Source organism: Phalacrocorax carbo, chromosome 2 (assembly GCF_963921805.1).
Source record: "Phalacrocorax carbo chromosome 2, bPhaCar2.1, whole genome shotgun sequence".
NCBI lineage: Eukaryota > Metazoa > Chordata > Aves > Suliformes > Phalacrocoracidae > Phalacrocorax > Phalacrocorax carbo.
Window position 1 is genome coordinate 85465177 of NC_087514.1, and position 24371 is coordinate 85489547.

The 24371-nt window shown below is 38.6% G+C and overlaps 1 protein-coding gene across 4 annotated transcripts in view; it reads right to left on the minus strand.

Moving 5' to 3' along the window:
• CDH12 (cadherin 12) overlaps positions 1 to 24371 on the minus strand; it is a 591360-nt gene that overhangs the window by 21248 nt on the left and 545741 nt on the right. For all 4 annotated transcript variants that reach the window (XM_064443425.1, XM_064443423.1, XM_064443424.1 and 1 more), the window contains one exon: positions 17808 to 18061. In XM_064443425.1, the coding sequence (XP_064299495.1) occupies positions 17808 to 18061 (254 nt within the window). The remainder of the gene's footprint in view (positions 1 to 17807; positions 18062 to 24371) is intronic.

Genomic DNA, 24371 nt, shown 5'->3' on the forward strand with positions numbered 1-24371 from the left:
CTTAAATGTTAATTAATTTGAAAGTCTATTTTCACATCTGATGCTACTGTTTGTAGACATAACAGAATAATATTTTTTCTGATGCAGTGCCGCCAGCTACTAATTTCCTTTTCATTGTTAGTCTCTTCATACCTTGATGATGTTTCTCAAAAACTAGGCAGGATGAAATTGAGAAAGCCGTTGGTGAGCAGTAGGCAATAAGAACAAAATGGCACTCAACAACAAGTACATTTAGAAGATCATAAAGGCCAGTGAACCATGCCTATGGTGCCTCATTACATGTAAACCAGTGAGCATAAGAATAAAAGCTAGTGTTTCCTTCTCTGATTAGTGTGATTTATGGAAAGAATATATGGAGAATGTAATGTAAACAGTATGTTTATTGCTGTAGAAGGAAACAATGGTAGAAAGGGGTATATGGCATATTCCTGAAGAAAATATCTCACATTGGAACTTGAAGGCTAATAGCTCAGAAAGACTTGAATAGTAAAAATTCACAAATAAGGTACCATGCTTCTCTGGAGACATTTTTAAAATCAAAATCACAAGAAAATCCTATCTGTAGATTAAATAAGTTATTTCATCAATTGGCAGGCATCATTGCCAGTTCACCACTTTATTTGAAAAGCCTCAGAAATTGTTTGCTAAAGGCAGCATGTATCCTTTTACACAGCTGAGCAGGCACATTTGCTTGAATATGATAATATTGTCTACCCACATTTGTAATTTCAATCTCGTTCAAAATTTGGTTGACATAAAAATTATGAAAAATATATAAGGCATGTATTAGAAATATCATTACACTGAGATACTCTTTCAGGAAGAGTAAAATTACTTTTTCAGGCTTTGCATGTTTAATAAGTTATAATTTCTTCCAAAATTAGATATGCATCCACACACAAATTAACAGGACCACAGCATGAGAAAGTAACTTTGCTTATCTTTACTCTTAGGAAGATGATCTTTGTCTAAGTACCCTACACACCACAGTACAATACAGCGAAGAAAGTATGGGACCTAATACAAAGCACGGTGTAGGCGATAGCCTCCTTCACCATGAGGCTTTGAAACTACAGAAAACATCCTCAGTCTGAACACGGTTGTGTTTGAAGTTCTGTTCAAGCATGAATATTTGTAGCATTGGAATCTGATAGTCTAGGTGATTAACTTCATGCACAAGCCCAGTATGCCTACTCCTAAACGTAAGCATCAGCAGGATCAAAGTCCACAATAAGCACTGCAAGATTAGCACTACTCCTGCTGAAACTAATGGCAGAATTCCTCTTGGAGTCATTGGATGGAGGATCTCTAGGAATTGAACAGTTTGATAAAAAGAGAAGTCTAACAGTTCTTCCAAATTCATTGTCTGCCTGCATTAACACTGTGGAAACTATTATGCCAGCATTGTTAGAATTATTATTTTGGGTTTTTTTGTTTGGTTGGTTTTTGTTTGTTTGTTTGTTTGTTTGTTTGTTTTTTTAATTCTTTTTACTTTGGCACTATCTTTAAAGACATCCCTTCCTTCTCTCCCCATGTGCTGCCATATGGTAAAATTAGGGGTGGAACAGTCAGTCATTTCAGCTCCTCTTTTCCTAAGAAGCTTCTTTATTCTATAGTCTATATTAGACTACAGAGGGAAGAGGACTAGGAGGAAATATTGGAGATGTATTGCCTAAAATATATATATTTACAGGAAAAACTGATAACAAGCAGCCATCCTTCCTCCTTTCATGGGTTTTTCATGTGCAGCACCCATAAAAATGTATCTGGCAGAAGATCCTTTTACAGACAGCTCTTCTGGACTTAGTAATGCTCCCAGATACTTCCATAAGTCTGTAAGGCTTAGTAAAAGAATGAATGGGACCCCATCTGTCTGCGTTTCAAATGGGAATTTTTGGAACACCCCAAAGGGAGGCCAGTTTTGGAGAAGGCTCTAAAAGAAATGTATGTTTCTTTTACAGCCCAAAAACACTCCTTCATACAGTCTGACACTCAATGTGAGATTCTTTGTAAGCAGCAGAGCAAGAGTTACTCTCTTTCTAAGGCCAACGGTATTGCCTGAGCTATGTTTTTTTCTTGGAAAAAATGCTTTCAAGAAGGGAAGAAATGGGAAAAGGGTCTCAAACCAGAAAAATCAATAAGTTTCCAGAGATAAACCCAAGTATCTGGGACATAAAGCCTGACATTTGTTGTTAGATTGTGACACAAAGAGGAACACTTGAAATACTGCTATTGTGACAGCTGTCTAGATCTTCTTGTCATGGTCTAGCAGTTTGAAGAAACTGAAGATGTTTTGTTTGACTGCTCAGAGTCCCTGCAAGACAGATCATGGACAACTGCACTAATCCCAAGAGGCAGCTGTCTCCTTGAAAAGTTAGGGAGAACTGGCACAGCCTTACTTGTTGACATAGGACACAGCAGTATTATTTTTCAGAAGCACCTGACCAGGCCAGCCTGGCAGCCTTGAGTACCAGGACATTGATAAATCGTTCATATTCATTGATGGGGAAGAAACTTTAAACTATATGTCTCCCTGAATATACTTCCCAGCAGAGGACTGTATTCTAGATTATATTACTGAAGTGGGGGGGAAGATAGGTGTAGAAGGATATGCCTTTGCTAACATTGTTTGGGTTTTCCCAAGAATAGCTGTATTCATACATCAAGTACAAATGTCCTAATTTTGGCTGGATAGAGTTCATTTTCTTCCTAATAGCTGGTATAGTGTTGCATTTTGGATTTAGTATGAGAATAATGTTGACAACACACTGATGTTTCAGTTGTTGCTAAGTAGTGTTTACACTAAGTCAAGGACTTTTCAGTTTCCCAGGCTCTGCCAGGTGCACAAAGAAGCTGGAAGGTGACACAGCCAAGACAGCTGACCCAAACTGTCAAAGGGATATTCCATACCATAGGACATCATGCTCAGTGTATAAGCTGGTGGGAGTTGGTGGGTGGGGGACACCGTTGCTTGGGAACAGGCTGGCCATTGGTCAGTGAGTGATGAGCAATTGCACTGTGGATCTCTTATTTCATATATTCTTTTATTATTATTATTATTATTATTATTATTATTATTATTATTATTATCCCTTCCTTTTCTGTCCTCTTAAACTGTCTTTATCTCAACCAATTAATTTTACTCTTTTTTTCCCCTTTCTTTCCCCCAACCCACTGGGGTGGAGGGGTGAGCAAATGGTAGTATTATGTTTAACTGGATGCCAGGTTAAACCACAACAGGTAGAAGAGACAGAATGGAAATAATTTATTTGTAAAATGATGAGTCAAGTCTGAAGGACTCATATCCAGAGCGTTCACAAAGACACGCATGGCTCTCTTAGGACCACCACGAATAATTTACATTCATCTTGGCTAAACGGTGAGGCTGTATGTAGCTCATGTGATCTCACAGACCACTCCCCTGAAAGAGGTCTCACCACCTTCTGAGGAGTGGACAATGGGGAAGACTGTGTCGACTCTAGCTGCAGCACACGTGATAGCAGAATGCTTGATGGAGTTCTGTTGAATACATGAGTGACGGCAGACACCCTTGCGATGATAACAGGAACTCTGAGCTGTTGAGGAGACAACTGCTTCAGACTGTTACACCATGAATGAAAGAACTGGACAGCTGTCCTGCTGCTGCTATAGAAATGTGCATGACAATATGTTCAGGAGGGGTGGGAGGTAGCAGGGGGCTAAGGAGGCTGTGGAACTCAGGACTTGAATTGTTTTTTGGTCTTAAAAATGTAAAGGGGAAGAATTCCCCTACCTAGCAGGGCTCACCTTGAGAACAGTGGGGTCCATCCTCACCAAAAGTTTGTAAACCTTGCCAAAGTCTATTTTTGTTGTTCTACCTTGATAGTGAGAGCAGTGGTGGCAAAATGCAACAGAGGAATCCCATAACAAGCTACAGCATGCAAAAACTTGCAATGTATTACCATCTTTTTACTTTTATTTATTGTTTTTTAGTCTATGTTTAAACACAATACAGAGTGTGTATTTTTGTGCCCATGAATTGGTGCTTAGCGGGCATTTCACCAGCTGTTCCCAAATTTTCAGAGGAAAGCGTATTGCAGCTTTGACTAAGCTCAAAAAGGGTAGCTTAGGAGAAAGTTACAAGGTCCTTTACAAGCTAAGGCCATTTTTTTCTGTTTTCCAAAATTCAGCTGAGTATTCTAGTCTTACTAGTATTACCTTGATAATGAAAAACCTGTACTGTTACAGTTTCATACTCAAATCTCCCTTGCATTCCATATACACACACATACATACAAAATTTTCTGTTGGTATTTCCAGCAGCTAAAAAATGTTACAGCCACCATTGGTGCTCAGTATCATTTTCTCTTCTCAGCTCCCTTTTGACAGAGTTTTATTGCCTACAAAGAAGGACAGTCACAAAGTATTAGCCTAAGTATTTTGTTATATGCTTTTCAAGAACATAGGGACACCTTCTTATGAGGTAGTTGAGGTCACTGGGATTGTTCTAATGACAGAAGCAGTCTCAGGTCTTCTTTTGAAGAGGATGTCATAAATATAGAGAAAGTAAAAGTAGCAGAGACTGAAGAGGTACCAGAAAAATTTACAGGTGCACAATGTTGACACAGTGAAAGCTGGGTCATATCAAGGTCTAGGTGCTCTCCCTTGCATTCCTAGCCCAGAGGCACCCTGGTGTATTTATCCTTGCTTGTGTTCACATGTAGCTGACGGCTACATCCATCCATTCTGAAAAGCAGCGTTCAGGTCTCAGACAAGCTGCTGTGACATTATTTTAGACTGGAAGGTCTCAGAGACTAATTAAAGGAGCAGAGGTGCAGTGACAGTGAACATGAGGAGAAGAGCTCTGACCTGCCCAAGTTTCTGAGAGGAACAGTGTCTACACCCTTTTTCATTGTTTGCATCAGAAGCAGGGAAGGGAAGTACGGATCATGCCCCTAGAGATGCTGTTAAGCTGAAGGCATTCAGACCAAACTTGCTCCTGCTACAACAGCATGCATATAGAAAATAATCTGTAAGAGTAAAGTTCATTATTCAATTGGAATTGGCATAAAAATGGAAAGGAGTCATCCGGTACAGTAAGCAGTAACACATTTAACATTCAATTACTGTCTTTCCTTTTATATTACTGTTCCACCAATAAGGTACGGTAATTGCAACCAGCCTTCTAAAAGAAGAAAAAAAATAAAATAAAAAAAAGGTAAGAGGGGACATTCCTTTTTTATATTTGATACAGAGTTGTCCATTATCTGTGCCACTCATCAGCATATTCTTGTTTGTATTTCAATTTATATTGTGAAATTGTTCCTTAAGCAGACCCAGATGGTTAATCTAAGAAAACCCAAACCACAAATTTTCTGCGTATACTCTGAATAATTTGGCTGCCAACCCCATCTTAGAAAGCATCTTATTACTCCAACTACAGCTTCTCAAACCCAAGCACTGGAATTAGGCATTTTAGATGTAAGAAAATTCCTGACATGATGGGATAAAAAGAAATATAATTTCTAAAAGAAACTATGCTTTCAACTATGCTTTTCCTACCCACACTTTTTTCCAACCTCAAGTACGTACTTAATGCGTTTCCCTGTAACCAAACCATACTGGAAAGAGGAAAGATCCTTCTTTTCACTGTCTATAGTTTCTTGACTGTCTGGGCTCTTTTTAAGTTAAATTTCACTGAAGGTGCTCTTTTGTCGGGTCACCAGCGCCTTCTGATCTTACCCAAGCACTGCATCCTTGCCCAGCCACTCTGGAAAGGCCCTATGGCTGGTCAGGGGTGAAAGGAGAAGGTGCCTGCCACTCTCAGATGGGCTGAGGCATCTCTGAGAGTGCTTGTGTCAGCCTGCAGACACCTAAGGAGCTGCTTGTGATGTAGGTCTCAATTTAGGCAACTCCGTCAACTAAGGTAAAGCCGACTTTCTCAGTCCAGGCTGAATTATTGGTGTATTTCACTGCTTAAAACTGGTTTCTTTAGTATTATCCACTTGAGACGTTTCAGTTTGACAGCTTTGAGAGAATTGCTACTGAAAGTAGTTCTGTCGATAAGAAGCAAATGAGCAATACTTATGAAATGTTAATATATGTAAATTAGCTACTCTGGACTATGAATTGTAAATGATTAAGAGAATGAAAGAATTTACAGAAACACAGACTTTTTGTGCTTTGAGAGAGAAAGATCATGGGAATAAGTGGGAAAAGTAACAACAATAACACAAAGTTAACACTGATCTTCAAAGGGGGAAAAGATAACTGTCCTGGTAATTTCTCTCCTGTAACTGAAGGCTACATTTTCTATCATGTAAAATACCAGATCTGTAGGCCAAGATCCTCAGAGATAGCTAAGTGACTGACTTCAAAAGATATGGACTTAAGTGATTCCTCTTTTTCTTTTTAAATTGCTTGGTGCCTCATTGCAAGTAATATCCTCCAGTTAAAAAAGGCAGGGGCAACATGAGCCCAGCACAACCGGAAATTAAGCATTTGAAGGTTAGTGGTTTCTGATCGTTGTGCCTTTGTGCAGAATAGACATTTCCTTAAAAACTCCTGTTGATTTATTTAGTTTGAGAAGGACAAATAACCTGTTTGATAGAGGTGCTTTATAAAAATTTGCCAAGTTGTCTCAAATCACGCAAAGCACATTCCTTACTCTGATACCTAGTGAGGTAGAACACTGATTTTTGGGAGAAAAATGTTACATATTAAGGGGAGGGATGAAATAACAATTTGCTGTAATGGAATAGATCATTATTTGTGTATGTAACCTTAAATTGTTTAAACTGCATTCACATTAAGTTTTCCTTAAATATTGAACTGCAGCTAAATGAAATTCAGAGTTTATACCAACTTGGGGCATTTAAATACCATCCATATATCACAAATAATAGATGGGAACCTAAAAAATTTAGAAACATAAATGAAAGACAATAAGATTCATTTGGTGTCGTGGTTTAGCCCCAGTCAGCAACTAAGCACCACCCCTGTGGCACGGGGGAGAGAATCAGAAGAGCAAAAGCAAGAAAACTTGTGGGTTCAGATAAGAACAGTTTAATAATTAAAATAGTGATAGAAATAATGATTATGATAATAATAATGATAATATACTAAAAAGGAAAATAACAAGAGAGAGAAATGAAACCCAGAAAAAAAAATAGGAAAAAAACAAAGAACCACAAGTGATGTAACTGGTCCCCAAGCCACTATCACTGCTTCGCCCGGCTAACCCCCCATAGTTAACATACTGGGCATGACGTTACATGATATGGAATACCCCTTTTGCCAGTTTGGATCAGCTCTCTTAGCTGTGCCCCCTCCCCTCCCGGCTTCTGGTGCACCTGGCAGAGCATGGGGAGCTGGAAAAGTCCTTGACTAGTACAAGCACTGCCCAGCAACAACTAAAACATCACTGTGTTGTCAATATTATTTTCTTACTAAGTCCAAAGCACAGCACTGTGCCAGCTGCAGTGAAGAAAAATTAACTCTGTCCCAGCTAAAACCATGATATTTGGGAACTGTGATCTGTCAGGATTTTTTGTAACTCCAATACATATACAATTAAATAGATGAAAGAAACATGTAAAGCAGGAGCGGCGAAAAGTGTGAAGGACTAAAAGAATACAAATGAGATTTTAGGTGTGATTTGACTACTTGAAAGTCCAAAGGAATTTTTATATGTAGAATAATCATGTGCCATGGCTGGAAATTAATAGATTACTGCATATAACCAGGCATTGAGAAAATGATGCCTCTACCATAGAGTTTTGTCCTGGGCATCACGTCACTAGATAGATATCAACAAATTCAAGAGAGTTTACAGAAAAGCAAGGAAAATTGTCTTGAGTCTAGGTGTCGTGAATTATAAGGTAAGATTAAAACAACTAAAATATGTTTAGCTTAGATAAGAGATGACAAAAGGGAGGCATGTTAATGGTCTACTGATGGCTGAAGGGCTTAAACACTGAGAAAGTAAAGGTATTATTTTGTTTAGCACAGAGAAACATGGGCAAAATTAAGAAAGGGAAAATTTATATAATGCAGCAAAACCTTTCTGGCAGTGATGTATGTTATGCTGCACACAAGAGGACTGATACCAGTTCTGTCACTTGGTACCACAAAGCTAAGCTGGGTAAAGTAATGGAGACTGTGCAGTAAGGGAAATTTCTAGGAAGGTGGACAGAACAATCCTATTAGTCCCAGTAATGCTAAACTCTTATACATAACAGGAAATAGTATCTTCAGGTTAATCATACTCTGTTACAAATCTGTTTTAAGGTGGTGTTCCAAATGTTTTAAAATATAACCATAAAAGTTTATTTAACATTAAGATAAAGAAACAGAAAAATTACTACTACAAGAAACATGAAATTCAGACTTCACGTAAGCCTGAAAGAGATTAAAATGTTAGAGAATGAAATCTGTTGACACATGCAAGCCACTTTGTGTCCTCCAAAATTCCATCTTGCCACTGAAATTTCCTTCCTGCAGTTCCTAAGATGATCAATTCACTGAGTTGTTGTGTAAAACTCAAAAAAAAATCCTATCACTCTATGTGCAAACATACATATTTGAAACACTAAGTAATTTCTTTATTGTTCATCTCAAATAAGTGCTGGACTTTTCTGCTAATTACTGGGAGTATCTTCCATTCTAGTTAAGACTGAGGAGTGATTGCCATGACTTGGCTAAAGATGCAATCAAGAATTTTTAAAGCAAATCCTCTGTAGACTGTGCATGCTTAGAGAAGCCATGAAGTTCAAACAAGTATAATTAGATGTATCATAACATTTTATTTTTCCTCTGCTAAATGATACAATCATCTGAGTTATCTGCTTTTAGGGCTAAATAGGATAGTGAGATTTCCAAATTCTTCCTTGGGCCTACAGCACTTGAGTCAGTAATAAGTTACTTTAGTTTCTTTTTCATACCTTTGATTTAAAGATTACCCTTGATTCTAAGTCTTGTGGTTTCCTATTAAAAATGCTGTCTCGCAAGGTTTTACAGGAGCAGCAATGCTAAATATCCTTTTTTCTCTTCTGTGCAGCACAGTAATACAAAATAAGGTGTAATGCACTACTTGCCTAACAGTAGCTGACAATAGTCTTTGAATATCATTCATGTTGTCCTGTGGTAATACAACCTTCTCATATTTCTTTAAGGCCCTTTACACTGTACGATCCAGCAACTGTTGTGCTGTATGTGTACAAAGTATTAGGTATATAAAATGTTAGATATCTGTAATAAAATAAAGATACATTTTCTTGAATAAAACTCTGTTAATATAAAAAATAAATTTCTTAATATAATGAAAAGAAATGGGATCTCGCTTGTACAGAAATCCTGGTTTTAATACCCTGGTTTTAATACTGTGACATTCTACTTAGAGCAAGTAAATCCAATCAAATTTATCTACTGTCACATAAAAACATAATCTGCTGTATTCATAGTAAGAGTTATAAGAAAAAACTAATGCTAATAGCAGCAAAATAACATTTGAAATTTTTCTCTAAAATTTTCCTGCCATTAACCAAAAAATGTAAAGGATGTGGTAATGCTCTGAAGTGGCAGATGCTGCTCTGCTAGGTTGCCTTTTTTTTTTTTTTGTTTATATGTTTAAATAATTTATTAAGCTATTTCCCTTAATGGGAGCAGAAACTTTCTGTACCTTTACTGAGTATCTTCAGAATGCTGCAGAGGTCAAACCAAAAGAAACCTTGATTGGTTTGCTGTCAGATCGTGTCCTTTGAGTAATCCCATGAATACCAGCTGGATCCCAGAAGAGCCCTACCCTTGCAGTTACACAATAATCATGACAAACAAACAAACAAACAAACAAAACCCAAAAATGCATTGGTTTTATTCAGTTTTAACATAACTTTTCTGGCCTCATTGAGCAGGCAGAACTGCAAGGCAGCCAGGCAGAGGGAAAGCTTTGTCTTGTAGTTTAATTAAGCCTCAGTTGTTTGGACTGTGAGTAGCAGTAGAAGGCATGTTGATCTTAACACCCTCACTCCAGGCTTTGCCAATCAATATTGCTATGGTGGGAAAGCAGTAGAGCAAGCACTTTCTGTAGCAACACCACAAAATATAGGCCCTGAACACCATTTCACCTTGATTTTGAAAGGTGTACATTTGCCTTGCACCTTCATCCTGTCCAGAGCATGAAGGACCTGCACCTGCTTTCACTGAGGCACCCAGGCACTGGAGGGTGCATCTCATATTTGGTGAAGAGCAGAGCAGAGCTCCTGCTTTTCTGGCTTTAGGTGGGGAAAGGGCACGCTTGGAGGGGTGTCTGGATGTGTATCAGTGTGTCTACCAATGGGCAGAGTAAGTATAGAAAGACAGGGAGCAAATGAGTCTGAGTAGATCCCCCCTCCCAGCCCTTAAGAGAGTCAAGAAGGGGAAAACGGATGTGATGACCCTGTCAGATATTTAGTAGAAGTAAAAACTTTATTTTGTGCTTGGGCACATGTGATCTAAACACCATGGGATAAGACAGAGATGCTTCCTGGGCCTTTGTTCTCATGCCTGGCCTGAAAAGCTTTGTTCTCTGATAAAGTGCTAAGGTAATAAGTACCATAGCTGCTATAAAGGAGAGCAGGCCTAGTGGCATAAATTCAACAGGAATAATCTTTGATTGCTTTGCTTTTGCATCATATAAATAAATATTAGCTCTGTTCTATATCTTTTGAATAGTAAAATCAGAACAAATCTCTCATATTTTTCCCCAGAAAAAAAGCTGAAGTAAAATGCTGATGCTGAGACAGCAAAGAAAAAGCGTATAACAGCAATCATGCTGACTCTAGAGAAAACTGCAGTACACAGTAGAGGATTTATCGCTTGCTTAGATCCTCAGCTGGGACTCACTTAGATCGTCAGCTGGATCTGCAAGAGGAAACACTCAGTGAAGTCAGGAATTGGAGGCTGAATTGTTGCTTTGAAGCTGGTTTGGTGAACTGCTCATAAAGTAAAAGATTATTCAGGACAGCTCTGACACTGCAGAAGCTGCTGCATTTTCCTTTTTCATTTCTCCTTTCCAGTCCTCTGCATGTAAAAAGGAATCCAGAATCTGCAGAGATCAATATAAGTATGGAGTCAACTTTTCAGAGGTTTTACAAATTTCATGAGGGCCCCAGGCAAAAATTGCTAGATAAGCACCTCCTTGCTCCCCCCTGCATGCTGATGGTTTGACCTGAGCCTAGTCAGGTCCCACCATTTGCCTCTAAAATTAGTTCTTCTCTCCTCCTACCTGAGCTGGAATTACTGTGTTGTGTTTCCTCCACACTATTTTTATATTTAATGCCTAAATTAATCTGCTAACAGCAGTATTTTTAATTATTTTCTTTAGTGTTTGCACATATTGAACCTCATAATTGTTTTTATATTTTCTTTACTCCTTTTTCATCTCCAGCATCTTGGATGATCCTGTGCCTGTGTTGTAGAATCAAAGAAGGGTTGAGGTTGGATGGGACCTTTGAGGGTCATCTGGCTCAAAACCTCAGCTCAGGCAGGGCCCCCTAGAGCCGGTTGTCCAGGACCATGTCCACATTTTTTTAATATCTCTACGGAGGGAGACTCCACCACATCCCTGGTCAACCTGTGCCAGGGCCCAGTCACCCTCATGGTTAACCAAGTGTTTCCTGACATTCAGAGGGATCCTCCTGTGTTTCAGTTTGTGCTCATTGCCTCTGGTCCTACCACTAGGCACCACTGGAAAGAGCCTCCATGCCCTCCATTCAGGTATTTATATGCATTGTTAAGCCCCTCCCTGAACCTTCCCTTCTCCAGGCTGAACAGTCCCAGCTTTCTCAGCCTCTCCTCATAGAAAAAACACTCCAGTCCCTTCACCACCTTCAGGGCTCTATGCTGGACTCTGTCCAGTATGTCCATGTCTCTTTTGTACTGAGGAGCCCATAACTGGGCACAGTTAAAGTAGAAGTATCTGAGATCTATCTGTATCTACAGTCAGGATGTGATGGAAACTTCCAAATACATAGATCCCCAAAAGTGTATAACTCTCAAAACCCTGTTGTTTAAACTTCATTAACAAGCCTGCAAGTAAAGAAAAGTTACCAAATGCATAAGAAACTCTGTATGGAATAATTATTTAAACATAATAATAATAAACTTGAGCATTTTAGAACAGGAAATTAAAGCTGATGTTTACAAACTGTCCTAAAGGAGAAATTCCGATTGAAAGATCTTGGAATCTGACTAGGTTGTGATCGTTAAAATAGTTATTGTTCTGGAAGGGGATGTAAGACCTTTAATTGAAAATGTTGGGAAGCTTAATTTCATACTATGAAGATGGTGTCAGGTTTGACTTTGTGCACCACTGTGCAGAATAACCAACTAACATGCTTTCCTGTAGCACATAGTTTTCCTTAGATGAAGGTTTAAGTCCTAACACTTCATAATTCTCTTAGTGTCAAGCCCTGAGAGGTTCACAGCTTGAGGTCATATGGCTACAGCCATTAAAACCTCTGTTTTAATCTTACAATTGCTTTCTAGAATGTTTGAGAAATCCATTGCTGGAGAAATTTGAAATAAGAGCCCATGATCAAAAATCAGGAAGGCTATTATTCGAGCTAGAGTAAAATTACAGTGTGTGCCTCTGGGATGAGAACTAGCTTTGTAAAATCACATCACCAGGTGGTATAAGTGCTGTGAAGTAAACCAGAACTATTATGGTCATATTGTTCCTTTCCTCTCACTCTGGCTTCTTAGCTATTCTCAATTAATTTAAAAGCTTTCCCTGCCAAGCTGTTCTTTTCTGCCTTGGAGCTAAATGCACTCTTCTTGATTTTCAGCATCCACTTCCCTCAAAAACAGGTCATTCACTGAAAGCAGCAGTCCATAAACTTCTTGGATCTACACACACTTTTTGTTCTAAACTTGAGTGACATTTTATAGGTTAATATGATTGCATATGCCAACTGAAGATCACTTGCTGTTTTTCACAAACTTCAGTAAGTTGATGAATTATTGACTGTAAATAAAGGTTACTGCTCTCTCTCAGTTTTAAACATTGTTTCCAGTTGCTTTTGACTTACTGGACTTAGGAAAAAAAATTTTATGCTGTAAGTTCTTCCAGGAGTTGATCTAGGAAAAAATTATGCATGCCAAATGAATACTAGTAATCTTTTATTTGGGAAGGTCTGACTTTCCTGTAGTGCAGGCTTTCTGACTTCTGCCAGAAAGTACTCACCTTTGCTCCATATCCCCGCCAATCCTGTGACAATCCACATAGATCAAAAAGCCAGTCTGCATGTGCTCCAAAATGACAAAGAAGGGCTTTTCAGCTCAAGTCTTTGGCTGTTCCTAGTGAACACACTGCAGCATCACAGAGGATTAATGAGTGAGAGTATGTTTACCTTCCCCACCAAATAAAGGTGTGCCATCCTTCAGCCTTAAGTCTATAGATTTAAGATTAAGGTTAAGGTTAAGGTTAAGATTAAGGTTAAAATAAATCTGCACTTTTCTTTGTAGTGGCAACTTGTAGCATCTCCAAGCTGATCTCTGGAACGCAGGTATCTAATACAACCGAGTCACTTAACTGAGCTGTAGTAACTATATACTTGTAACGATCTGCTGCATGTAATCCATTGCAAAGTGAAATGAAATATATTAATTTAAACTACAATGAAGGGGATTACCATAATAGTTTATTATACACATCATGCTTCACAATAAAAGTAAAGCATAGAGATAGAGCCAGTTGCTGTGACTCTGCTGAAGAGCAGGTATTCATTAAGCTGCAAGAAAACAGTTTCTTTTGAAAGACACTTTATACACAGAAAGGAAGATTTTTCTGCCTTGTGTTTGAAGAGAAGACACCTTTCTGTTCTGTCCCTTAGAACCACCCAGTTGCTGAGGAGGAAGCCAGCTCATTCAAACGTGGAGAACTGCAGAGAAGTACGTGGAATTGTGTAGGGAGAAACTTGCAGGAAGAGGGCGATGGAGTGGAAGATGTTATTGCCTGAGGCCATAGAGGCAAAGTCTTCTAGGAGCCAGAGAATAAGACAGCGGAGGAGGAGGAAGTAGGAGTTTGTTGCCCCATATAATTTCCATTGTTGCTGAAAGGTATTAGTCTGCCAGAGCACAGTAGATGTAAGAGAACAGTGGGCTAGTAGGAGGACTGAAAATGATAGCAAGGGTTCTGCAGCAGGAACCGAGAGGTACTTATGCAGGGATTTGAATTGGTTAGCTTGGATAAATTAGAACTTGGAACAGAGGCCTTAAAAGTGGTTGAGGAGACTGGGACATTAGTAAAAGACAAGGGATGGAGTGGAGCTGAAATTGTGACAGAAACAGACTGGAGGTAACATAGCAAGAAGTGTACAAAACTTACCAGAGCAGCTAAAAATGAACCAGAATTCCTGAGGCCCACCATCTTTTATCTGTGCAAAACCAGCTGGCAAAACATCTTGTTCCCCTCCAGCATGATACCGTACACAGAGAAATAGCTCTCCTTAATCTGTTATTAAATGAAGAGGCTTGAGGTGCTGGAACTAGATGTCCTAGTCTTTCTATTTATGTGTGTAACTATAAAATTCATTTTGATGTCACAGGATGGGATTTTTCTTTTTGAAGAAAAAGCAAATTCAGAAAGTGTACACACAAAGAATCAGAAGAGTTATGAGATTGGAAGGTCAAGCAGTTTCCTGTTAAATATGTAACTTTAGTTCATCTTGTTTGTGCTTGTACATTAAGATAAAGTGTTTAAGGATTCGGGAAGAAACTTACTAGTTGTATTTTCTTGATCTTTACATGGCAAAGTATTGCACTGCAAAAACAGAACCAATCCATGAAAGTTTCTGGACCACTGAGAACTAGTTCAGAAAATAAATAAGGCTTTTTCTTTGGAAGCATATGCAGGGAATACAGTCTTGTCCCCAAGATACTGAGGGCAAGACTGACCTGTGACTAGTACACGTGACCTTTTTCTTTCTTTAATATCACAGTTTCGTGACTCTGGACTGGAGCAGGAGAACGTACAGTCCCCACAGCTTTCCTGCTTTGGGTGGTTCTTGTGGTTCATAAGGCAAAACTCCTGAGTCAAGCAGAGAAGATCTGAAGGGCAGTGGTGTGGCACGGAATATGAAACTCATTGTAATTGGAGTCATATCTGGGGTTCACATCAGGTGCAAAAGTCCTTTCATGCTTTATGCCAGAAGGTCATCTCTAAGGAAATCTGACTTCAAAGGTGTCAGTGCAAAGTTGTTGAACTTCACACATACTGTTAGATAAAGCTCACTATTCTAGAAAGTATTGCAGCTAACTCAGTCTTGCTATCCATTTGCACTTTCTTGTTATTTAGGCAGCTCTGTCTATAACATTCATGCTGTATGAACACATATAAATGTGATTTTTAGGAAGTCCTAAAATTTCTTGTACCAGAAGTACAAGGATCTTTACTGAAATAATTTGCATATCTACAAATTACATACATTGTAATACACTACAGCACAGGTGCTTTTCTTTTTTTCTCCCAGATAGTTTGTAACCATCACAAACTTTTCTAACTTCTGATCATGTGGGTTGTTTTTTTTTTTTCAGTTAGAATATATAAAACTTAAGGAATATTGAACACTAATACACCAGTAACTAGAATTTGCATATAATTTCTTTTTTGCTTGGACTAGTCAGCATTTGGATACAGGTAGGTTCTTCAGAGCATAAAAACATGGTCAGATCTCCAATAAATTAGTAAGAATTTATCATTAAATTAAAAAAGCTGGAGGTCAAGCTAAACACAGAATCAAATATATCCTCAAATAAATGAGAATGAAGGAAGAGATTTCAGGACTGAAACATGAAACTTGACAGAAATAAGTTATCTTACAATGCCATGAGAGACCTACACGGACAAGTTTCCAGCTTAATCTTCTCTGCATGTCAGCTGGCTTACTGGAACACATCCCTCCTCTTAAAGCAAAGCATCTCCCTCTAAAGTCCACCAAATTCAATGTGTGGCTTACTTCTGGGTAGGAATGGGTCCCCTTGAGAAATCAGTAATACTGGGACATAGTTTATGTTTTCCCCTGGACATGAACCAGCTGAGTCAGTTCATAGAAAGTGACCCTGGGAGCGCTTCTGTAGTTTCTCAGTGCAAGGGGTCAGCAAGTAGAACAGTGAGACAAAATGCAAGGGTATTTTATAACATTCCTGATCTTTTAACTGTAGATGGGCTTTTGGGCACCAAAATAATGATTTCAGGGTTAAAAAAAGGTAGAAATGGACACTTCGAATTGGCTTAGGATTCAATATTACAGTGAGCGCAATGTATGGCGAAACCATCGTGAGACGATTTTTCCTGTGTAGTTGCAAATGTAGGATCAGTAATCAAAGCACTTGAGTCTCCTAGGAGGGTTTGTGAAATAAAAAACTCTCACTGAGGAGTGGTTATGCATTCAAATGATTCTGCTGTCATATGAAAAACTGCTCAACAATATGATTAAAGGCTTCCTATCTGGTTGCAAAAGAGTATGGTTTTCAACAGAATATTGACTTCTGTGAGGCTATTTTCATGGCTACCACCAGGAACAAAGGTTCCCACTTCAATCTTTGTAGTGAAGGTTTTGATCCTTTGTCAGGGAAGGAATATGTTACAGATTCATGAACAGAATCATTTCTGTATTAGAAAAGATTGAATAATGTATTTTTAAAGTGTAGCGAAACGAACATTATTAGTAATAGTTTTAAGAATTAATTAACAGTGAATTGACAAAGCAGGAGCTAAACTGTCACTGTTTCATATCAAATTTTTGCATAGGATTACAACATATCACCTAGCATGTTTATTGTGCATTTTGAGAACAGAAGTACTGAGTCAATATACATATTGTTAATAAACACAGATGAAAAAGCCCAAATTAAATTTGGCAAGAATGTGTATGCACTTGGTAGACAGCAGTGGCATTTCTCCCATTCCATCATAGTCTCATTTGATAAACATTAATATTTAAAGATTGATAACTTCCATTATGTCTGCAATATTTCTTATAGAAGTCTGGAAATAAAAATATTTCCTTAAGTCAGATAGGTCCAGCATGAATTGGGACTGGAAGTGTGTGTAATGACTGCTGCCTACACCTTAGACCAGGCCTGCACAGGACCTTCCTTGCTGGTACATAAGTCTGATTTACTTTATAGTTTTTAATGTGCCTGGAAATACATCAGCAAAATCAATATATTACCCTTGTATAACAGTTCCCCTCTCCCTTTTATTTCAGGAAAATAAGCTATACCAGTAAATGAGAGGTTTTGCTGGCAAAACCAGCTGAAGTCTGCTGAACACAGCCACGTTGGTCAGCAATCACATCCCCACAGCCTTAGCCAAGAGAGATGTAGCATTTATGTATCAAAGCATTTGTTCGTTGCTAGATGCAGAGAGTGAGAAGTTCTTGAGAAAGGGGTGGTGCTCACTGTCACCAGTTGTGGTATTACACAGATATAGCACATACAGCCTCCTTTTTCACTACTGTACTTCAGAGTAGCTTTTGTGGAAACCCCAGACACCAGGTGAAACAATGTTTTTACTTCCTTAGTCTGAGCACACCATCTCCGAAGTCACGTCAGTGCATGGTAACTTATATGATCGGTATGATAAGAACCTGTCAGCACTTAACGTATTTTTCCAGATAACCCACCCAAACTAGCATCTCTTTCCAGCATTTTTTTCAAAGCAGCAGTTATCTGTTACAGTGACAGACTATTTTACATCTTCTTACTAAGATTTTTACCACAAAGACTGACTGTCAGCAGCACTTTGGGTTGTCTGAGAGTTACTGAAGGAGGAGAAGCTTTCTTACCTAACTGAGCTGCTGCCAGCATCGAGGTCTTGTGCTGTCACTGCACCTATAATGGTCCCCACAGGCGTATCCTCATAAACCTCCATTGTGTACACAGGCTTGCTGAAAACTGGAGGTTCATCCATGTCCAACACATTTATCTTCACAGTGGCAGTATCTTTGAATGGACCCACTGAGTGAAATCGATGGTCTAGATGGAGATTGGAGGCCTCGACTTTAAAGGTGTATGCCTTTTTTGTTTCAAAGTCTAATGGCTGAAGAAAGAACAAAAGCAAAACATCAGATTCGACTAAAAATTAAAAAATGCCAAATCACTCTGGTAGGATTAATCTGAGATAACTTAAGATGCCTTCAGTGTAAACTTCAGCTCCTGAGCTAACCATCTGATCTTGTTTTGCTGTTCATCTCATGCTAAGGTGGTTTCTGAAATAGGCCAGATGACTCATACCCAGGAAACGACTGTTTCTCCACATCAAAAAAAATCAGGATGAGTGTCGTGGATGTAAACAGTTACACTGTAGATGTCTGAAGCAAAATGAGTGAGATTCCTGCTTGCAAATGGGCTGTGTGCCGGTTAGCCAGAGATTTGCATTCACAACTGCCATGCACAGGCAATCATCTGTCTTTAGCTGATCCGGTTCCTTAAACAGAAGATTTCCAATTCTTTTAGCGGGGAAAGCTTTCAGAGTACTATGGCAATGATGGAAATGAGCCCAAATGAAAACTTTGGTATATACCAATGGGTCTAACCGAATTTCAGGTATGGCTTGGAATGCAAATTCAAACTTGATCTGAACCAAGTTTTTCCTGTAAAATGACTATCTTGGCAGTGAACTGCTAACCATGCCATATATTCAACCAGTATGTCATTGGAAAATGCAGACTTTGACTCTGCCTTATGATCCTAGATGTAATCCACAAGGCCCTGAAGGCAGCACAGCAGCTTTTGTGTACCTACCTGGGTTTTTGATGGAAATGCATCCTGCAATCAGATTGTTTTGGTGTAGGTTTCTATCAATTTAGTGTCTTTGGTTTTAGAAAAGAAATTACCTCAAAAACCCTAATGCAGTCTTATTTAGTTGAAAAGGAACAGAAGCTTTCTTTTCAGTTAAAGGGTTGAGCTGTATTCACTCTCATGCTTTTAATGTTACTGACAAAGTCTTTTCCTGATGTCTGGATTACACTGGCATCTAGTGGTTTGTGCCTATAGTTGTTGGAAATTTTCTAACAGGAAAGGATACTGTCTGGAAAAGAGAGCAGGATCACAAATACATGAGCAAGAATATTTCAATGTCTGTGATTTTTTTTTTTTCTCCAGCCGTCATTACCGCAGTGCTTCCAGCTATTTGTCACAGCTAGGATAGATTTAAATTCTGCCATTTTCTGTCCTTATCACAACAGGACATAATTGGCCAGATGACTGGCTGGTGTAAATTGAAGTAGCTCCATTAAAATCAATCGAGTTACCTTGACTTACATTAGCTGAACAGCTAGCATAATGATTTTAAATCCTTGTGAAAGACTTTATAATTTTAATAGACCAGATGGTCAGTCTTTTCTGATCTGGGGATTTCAAATTAGCCATCCAAGTATATATACCATATAAATAATCAGGCTTGAAAGGCAAGTACTCCTAACCAATCCACTACCACATGCAACCACCTCCCTACAGACAAAATTCCCAGTAAAAGCCAGTATGAGTTGCACCTTCATGACTGGACTGACAGAAAGAAGAAGAAACTAAGGCTAGGAAGAGACAGACAAAATTAGGTGTGGAAGATCTTCTGCCCTAGTTGTGAAAACCTTCACCACAAATGGACCTGCTGCTTCATTATCAAATTTATTGTCACACTGTCTTTTCAGTTTTCATACCACTCATGTTCACTCTTATGCATTGCCAGAAAAATCCGCCCCCAACCAACCACAAAGAATCTTCCACAAAATCTTCTCCAACTGATTATATAAATTGTTAACATGGTTTCAAAGATATATCTTAAGGGAAGAAAACCTGGAGTCTAACAAACCAGTCTGGAGTGGAAAAAGTCTAAGTATGAGGGGTTAAGAGAGAGATAAATGATTAAGACAGAGAAAGCAAGTAATCTAAGCACCCAATTAAGGAGTAATTCTAACTGACACCTTGTATGTATCTTTCATACCACCAAAATTACATTACAACTCTTCAGACTGGCTCCTGTGATGCATGAGTATATTTGCAGATAGATGTGCTAATGGAAAGAGCCATAATCCATGCAGTCCTTGCATGCTGCCTTTCACTGAATTACTCTTCAAGGCAGCAGTACGAGAGCACAGTGCGTGGCCAGTGCCCCGTCACAACTTTCATGATGCAAGGGGAACAGAGTCCTTGCTTGGGGATGGATGGGAAGAAATAAGATTTTAAACAATTTGACTGATATGCCCAGAGTCTGCCTGAAAACAGAAAAACTGAATGTCTGCCTTGCTCTCAGGCAACACTTTTGGGATGTTTAGTTTTAAAGATGTTAAAATAACATTTCCTTGTATTCCTTTTTTTAGTAGATACCACTAAAATCTGCGAAGGAACTGAGTGGTACACATAGTATTTTAGTTGCATTTTTTAAATTTAAAAACATATTTTTCTGTTACATAATAAATGTCTAACAGTGCTCAGTTTTTATTTAAAATCCAGAATGCTGGTAAGGGTACAAACATAGCAGAATATTTGAATCTTACAGAAAAAAACTGTCAGATTATTGAAACCTCTTTCAATTAAACAGATTTTAATAGAAAGACTTCATAGAGGTGGGTTTTTTTTTTTAAAGAAGAAAATAAATATTTATTCCTTCTGTAAAAACAATTATATTCAGAAAGTTAAGTTGGAATAAGGCTTTTAATTTACAAAATTCACAAGTTTTTCCACAGTAAACAACATTGTTGTTAATATTAATGCAATGTCTTATGAAATGTGAACTTTTCAATAATTAGAGGAGTAGTTTTAATTGACAATCTAAGTACCAGGGACAAAATAAATGTATTTGGCTGCCCTACCAGTTCTTATCTGCCTTTTCTTATGTTGTGGTTACAAGCTGCTCTATATAGTTGCATAGTAAAGCACTATCAGCATATACACAGCTGTGTGCAGCAAAGACATTCCACAAATCCCAAAATCAAATACAGACACTGACAAATCACTTTATCTTGCATCTCTGGAAGTACCATGAATGGAGTTATTCAGTATGACTAGGAAAGCACATAAACAGCTCTGTGGTAGTAGTAAATATATTTTGAAATATTACTGTATCCCATATTCAAGGTAGAAGTTAAGAAATGCTACTATACAGATGTATCTGTGTCTAAATTAGAGAGAGAGAGAGTGTACAGAACTGAAAGAAAAAAAAAATGGGCTGAAAGATGTAATGAATTCTGAAGAGAAACATGGCAAGGGTGGGAAACAAACTGTCCTGCCAATTTACTCAACTTCACAAAGAGGCAGGATGAGACAGTCCAGAAATTTCTCCTGTTTTATCCACACATAAGAGATACAACAGTATTTTTTGTAATATGGGCTTTTATGATCCACACCTACAATGATGGAAAAGCCATATTTTGGGATGAGACTGTAAGCTCTAGGACATATTGATAGTTACAGGCAGTAGAACTGGGTTGAGAGGAAGCACATATTAACTTACACTTGTCTTCATATTAATGTTGTGCAATTGTAGAACAACTCTGCGTCATGTGTGCCTGTCTTAGAACCTGGCAATGCTTTCCCCTTGAAGATGCATTAAGTATCTATATACTTTGTGAAATACTGCCATCAGACTATTCACTGTTCATTAACACATCAGTAATTACACTTCTGCACTGGATTTTAAATCACATAAGGAAATAATTGGTATTATAGAGCAGTTTGGTTGGTTTAAGCAAGTTCCAGGTCAAACAGGAACATTCATTAATTACAGAGATGAGAACACACAGTAAAAAAAGAAACCTGTCGGCCAAGTCTACAGCAAGTGCTGTAGATTTGACCAAATCTGAAGTGAGCGTTTCAAGATTTGATGGAAGGTGGGCGAAATATATGTATGTTCTGTATCTGAGGAAGGGGAGAAGCTGACCAATGTCAGGGGTTCAGCTGTTTGCTGCTCTTAAGCATCTTACCTTGCATTCTGCAGGTGTCTTTCACTGTTCCAGGAAAAAGCAAACCCAACAGCTGTATCTGCAAACTGCAGAAACTTAAGTTCCTTCCTCACTCTTCCTGTCATTCTTCTCTGTAGCTGCCGTGGTCTTTAGGATTGCTTCTGCCCCTGGCTCACCACTTTCTGCCTGTACTGAAGGACTTAATATCACCTGCTCTTCCCCCTCAAAATGTAAACCCACAATTCCGACTCACGCGAACTCATGAGTTATGATTATAGGCAGACAGTGCCTGTGCGCACACAGTGCCTGTGCCTGTGTGTATTCCCGGCCTCCTGAGAGCGAAGGGGTGGGGTGGGGTCAGCAGTCTGTACAGTCTTGCTAGTAAAGCAAGTAGTAGCAGTAAGGCAATTCTGGCTGAGGGATGTCAGGAGTCTGCCTTATGCTCACTATTATGGTGTACAGATGCTGCTCTACTATTATAGCAATGTCCCAGCGCTACGTTCATGGGCTGTCCCATGAGCACGGCAACTCAGCTTAGTCAGCAGTCAAACTTCTACTTGCTGCCTCTCATTAAATTTTTTTTTAAAAGTGGCCCTTGAGGTTATAAGGAAGTATACACTGCAAACACCTCCCTGCAGCTACTGGGTCTGTTCTTCGTCCCGCCAGTTTCTGTTATTTTGTTATCTCTAAAGTTACTGTTTCTCACCATGCAGTGCTATGTCCTCCCCGACACGCTGTGATTTCATGGATACGCCTTTGTCACCAGACCAGTTAGCAGTGGTACATGGCTTACAAAAAATAAGACACAGAGTTTACCTGAGTGTCCACTGGCCCACAGGGCGAAGCTCACCTAGTATAATGCATCAGTGTAGGATCATACCAGGTGAAGCCTAGAATCAGTTTTTTCCCGGGTTTTAATGACACGCTGCACAAATTAGTAATGTCTGACCCAGACGCAGTGCTTGAACCCTGCTCAATTTCTGGATTAGCTCATGCAGAGCTAATTAAGAGGCTTCTGCACACAATGGGCCTATCCTATAAACTCACTCCTAGTTTAATAAATTTAGTGCCAGTTGTTCAGTGAAGCTTGGAACCTTCTGTTTTCTTTTTTTGTTGGGCATGGTCATTAAAGATTTCATAACAGTTTCAATAAAATGAGGAGTTTGCCTGGAACCAACTCGTTTTCCCTCCATACCTGGGAGCACTACTCTGTGCCCCGCCTGAAGCCACTACACTCTGGTATGAAGGAGATGGTCCCTTCTGTCATCCTGCTTCTTGTAGCTTGCACTGACTGTAGTTTGCTGAGGCATTCAGATAGGATGACAGATACTATATAAATATAAAACCCAATAAACATTGTATTAAATAAGACCAGACAAGGGAAGAAATTGGTCATTCTATTCCTAAATAGTAATCTTTCTTATTCTTACACAGATCTGTATGCACCACTATCCTAAAGCCATCTCTTTTTACTGATACTATCTTCCCTTTTATTTTTTTTCTGAGAGGAAGCTATTACAGTACTTACCACACAGTGGTGCTAAATGGCATCTGGATCATTTCTTTAGCAGCATATAAGAAAAGCTATTCCATTTTTTAATATATGTAAATAGCACAAGAGCAGTAGTAATCAAGCTTATATTGGATCAAAGCACAGAAATAAATTAGCAACCAAAACAGACGATTTATGATGTCCATCTTGTCCAGGTGTGGCTGTTTCTGCCCACTTAGTGTCTGAGAAGCAGAGAATGGCCTTTTGCTTCCACCAATGCACTTAGCTTGCTGAAAAGAACAGTTTGGCTTGTGCAATTTTTTATCATCAAATGTATTTTCCACCAGCAATAAACATAGTCCATGAAGGCTTCATTTTTCTCAATTTTGATGTAGAAATTTCTCCATTTTTTTGCATAACGACAGAACAAAAAAGCATCTATGCAGTAACTGAAAGTGTCTAGCTGCAAGAAAGTTTTCAGGAAAAATAAAAGCAAACTCTATAAATGGTTTAAAAATGGCTCAGCACTGAATTACTGCAGCACCAGAATACCCTATGATACAAAAAAAAAAAGCAAACTTGTTTTTAAAGCACATGGCACTTTTCATTAGTGGCTTTGTTTATTATTTATAATTCCTAATTGAAAGCATTGGTCCTATTCATTCACCAGCTTTGATGTGAAGAAGGACTTAAATGTATACCTAACTTAAATATTTACATAATCGCACAAGGTCAAATCAGTGTTTTGAACACCATGCAATGTGAAATTGCTTCTGTGCAGGCAAACAAATAGTGCTGTTGCAGGCTTGTACAGTATGGGTAGCATGCACTTTAATAGGTGTCTACAGAGTTGTGAATGTCCAGCACTTCTGAAAATCTGAAAACTGCAACCCATGAAAACACATTTCTATTATTACAAGCGTAGACGATATGAAACAACTGAGTTAACAGTATCTTTA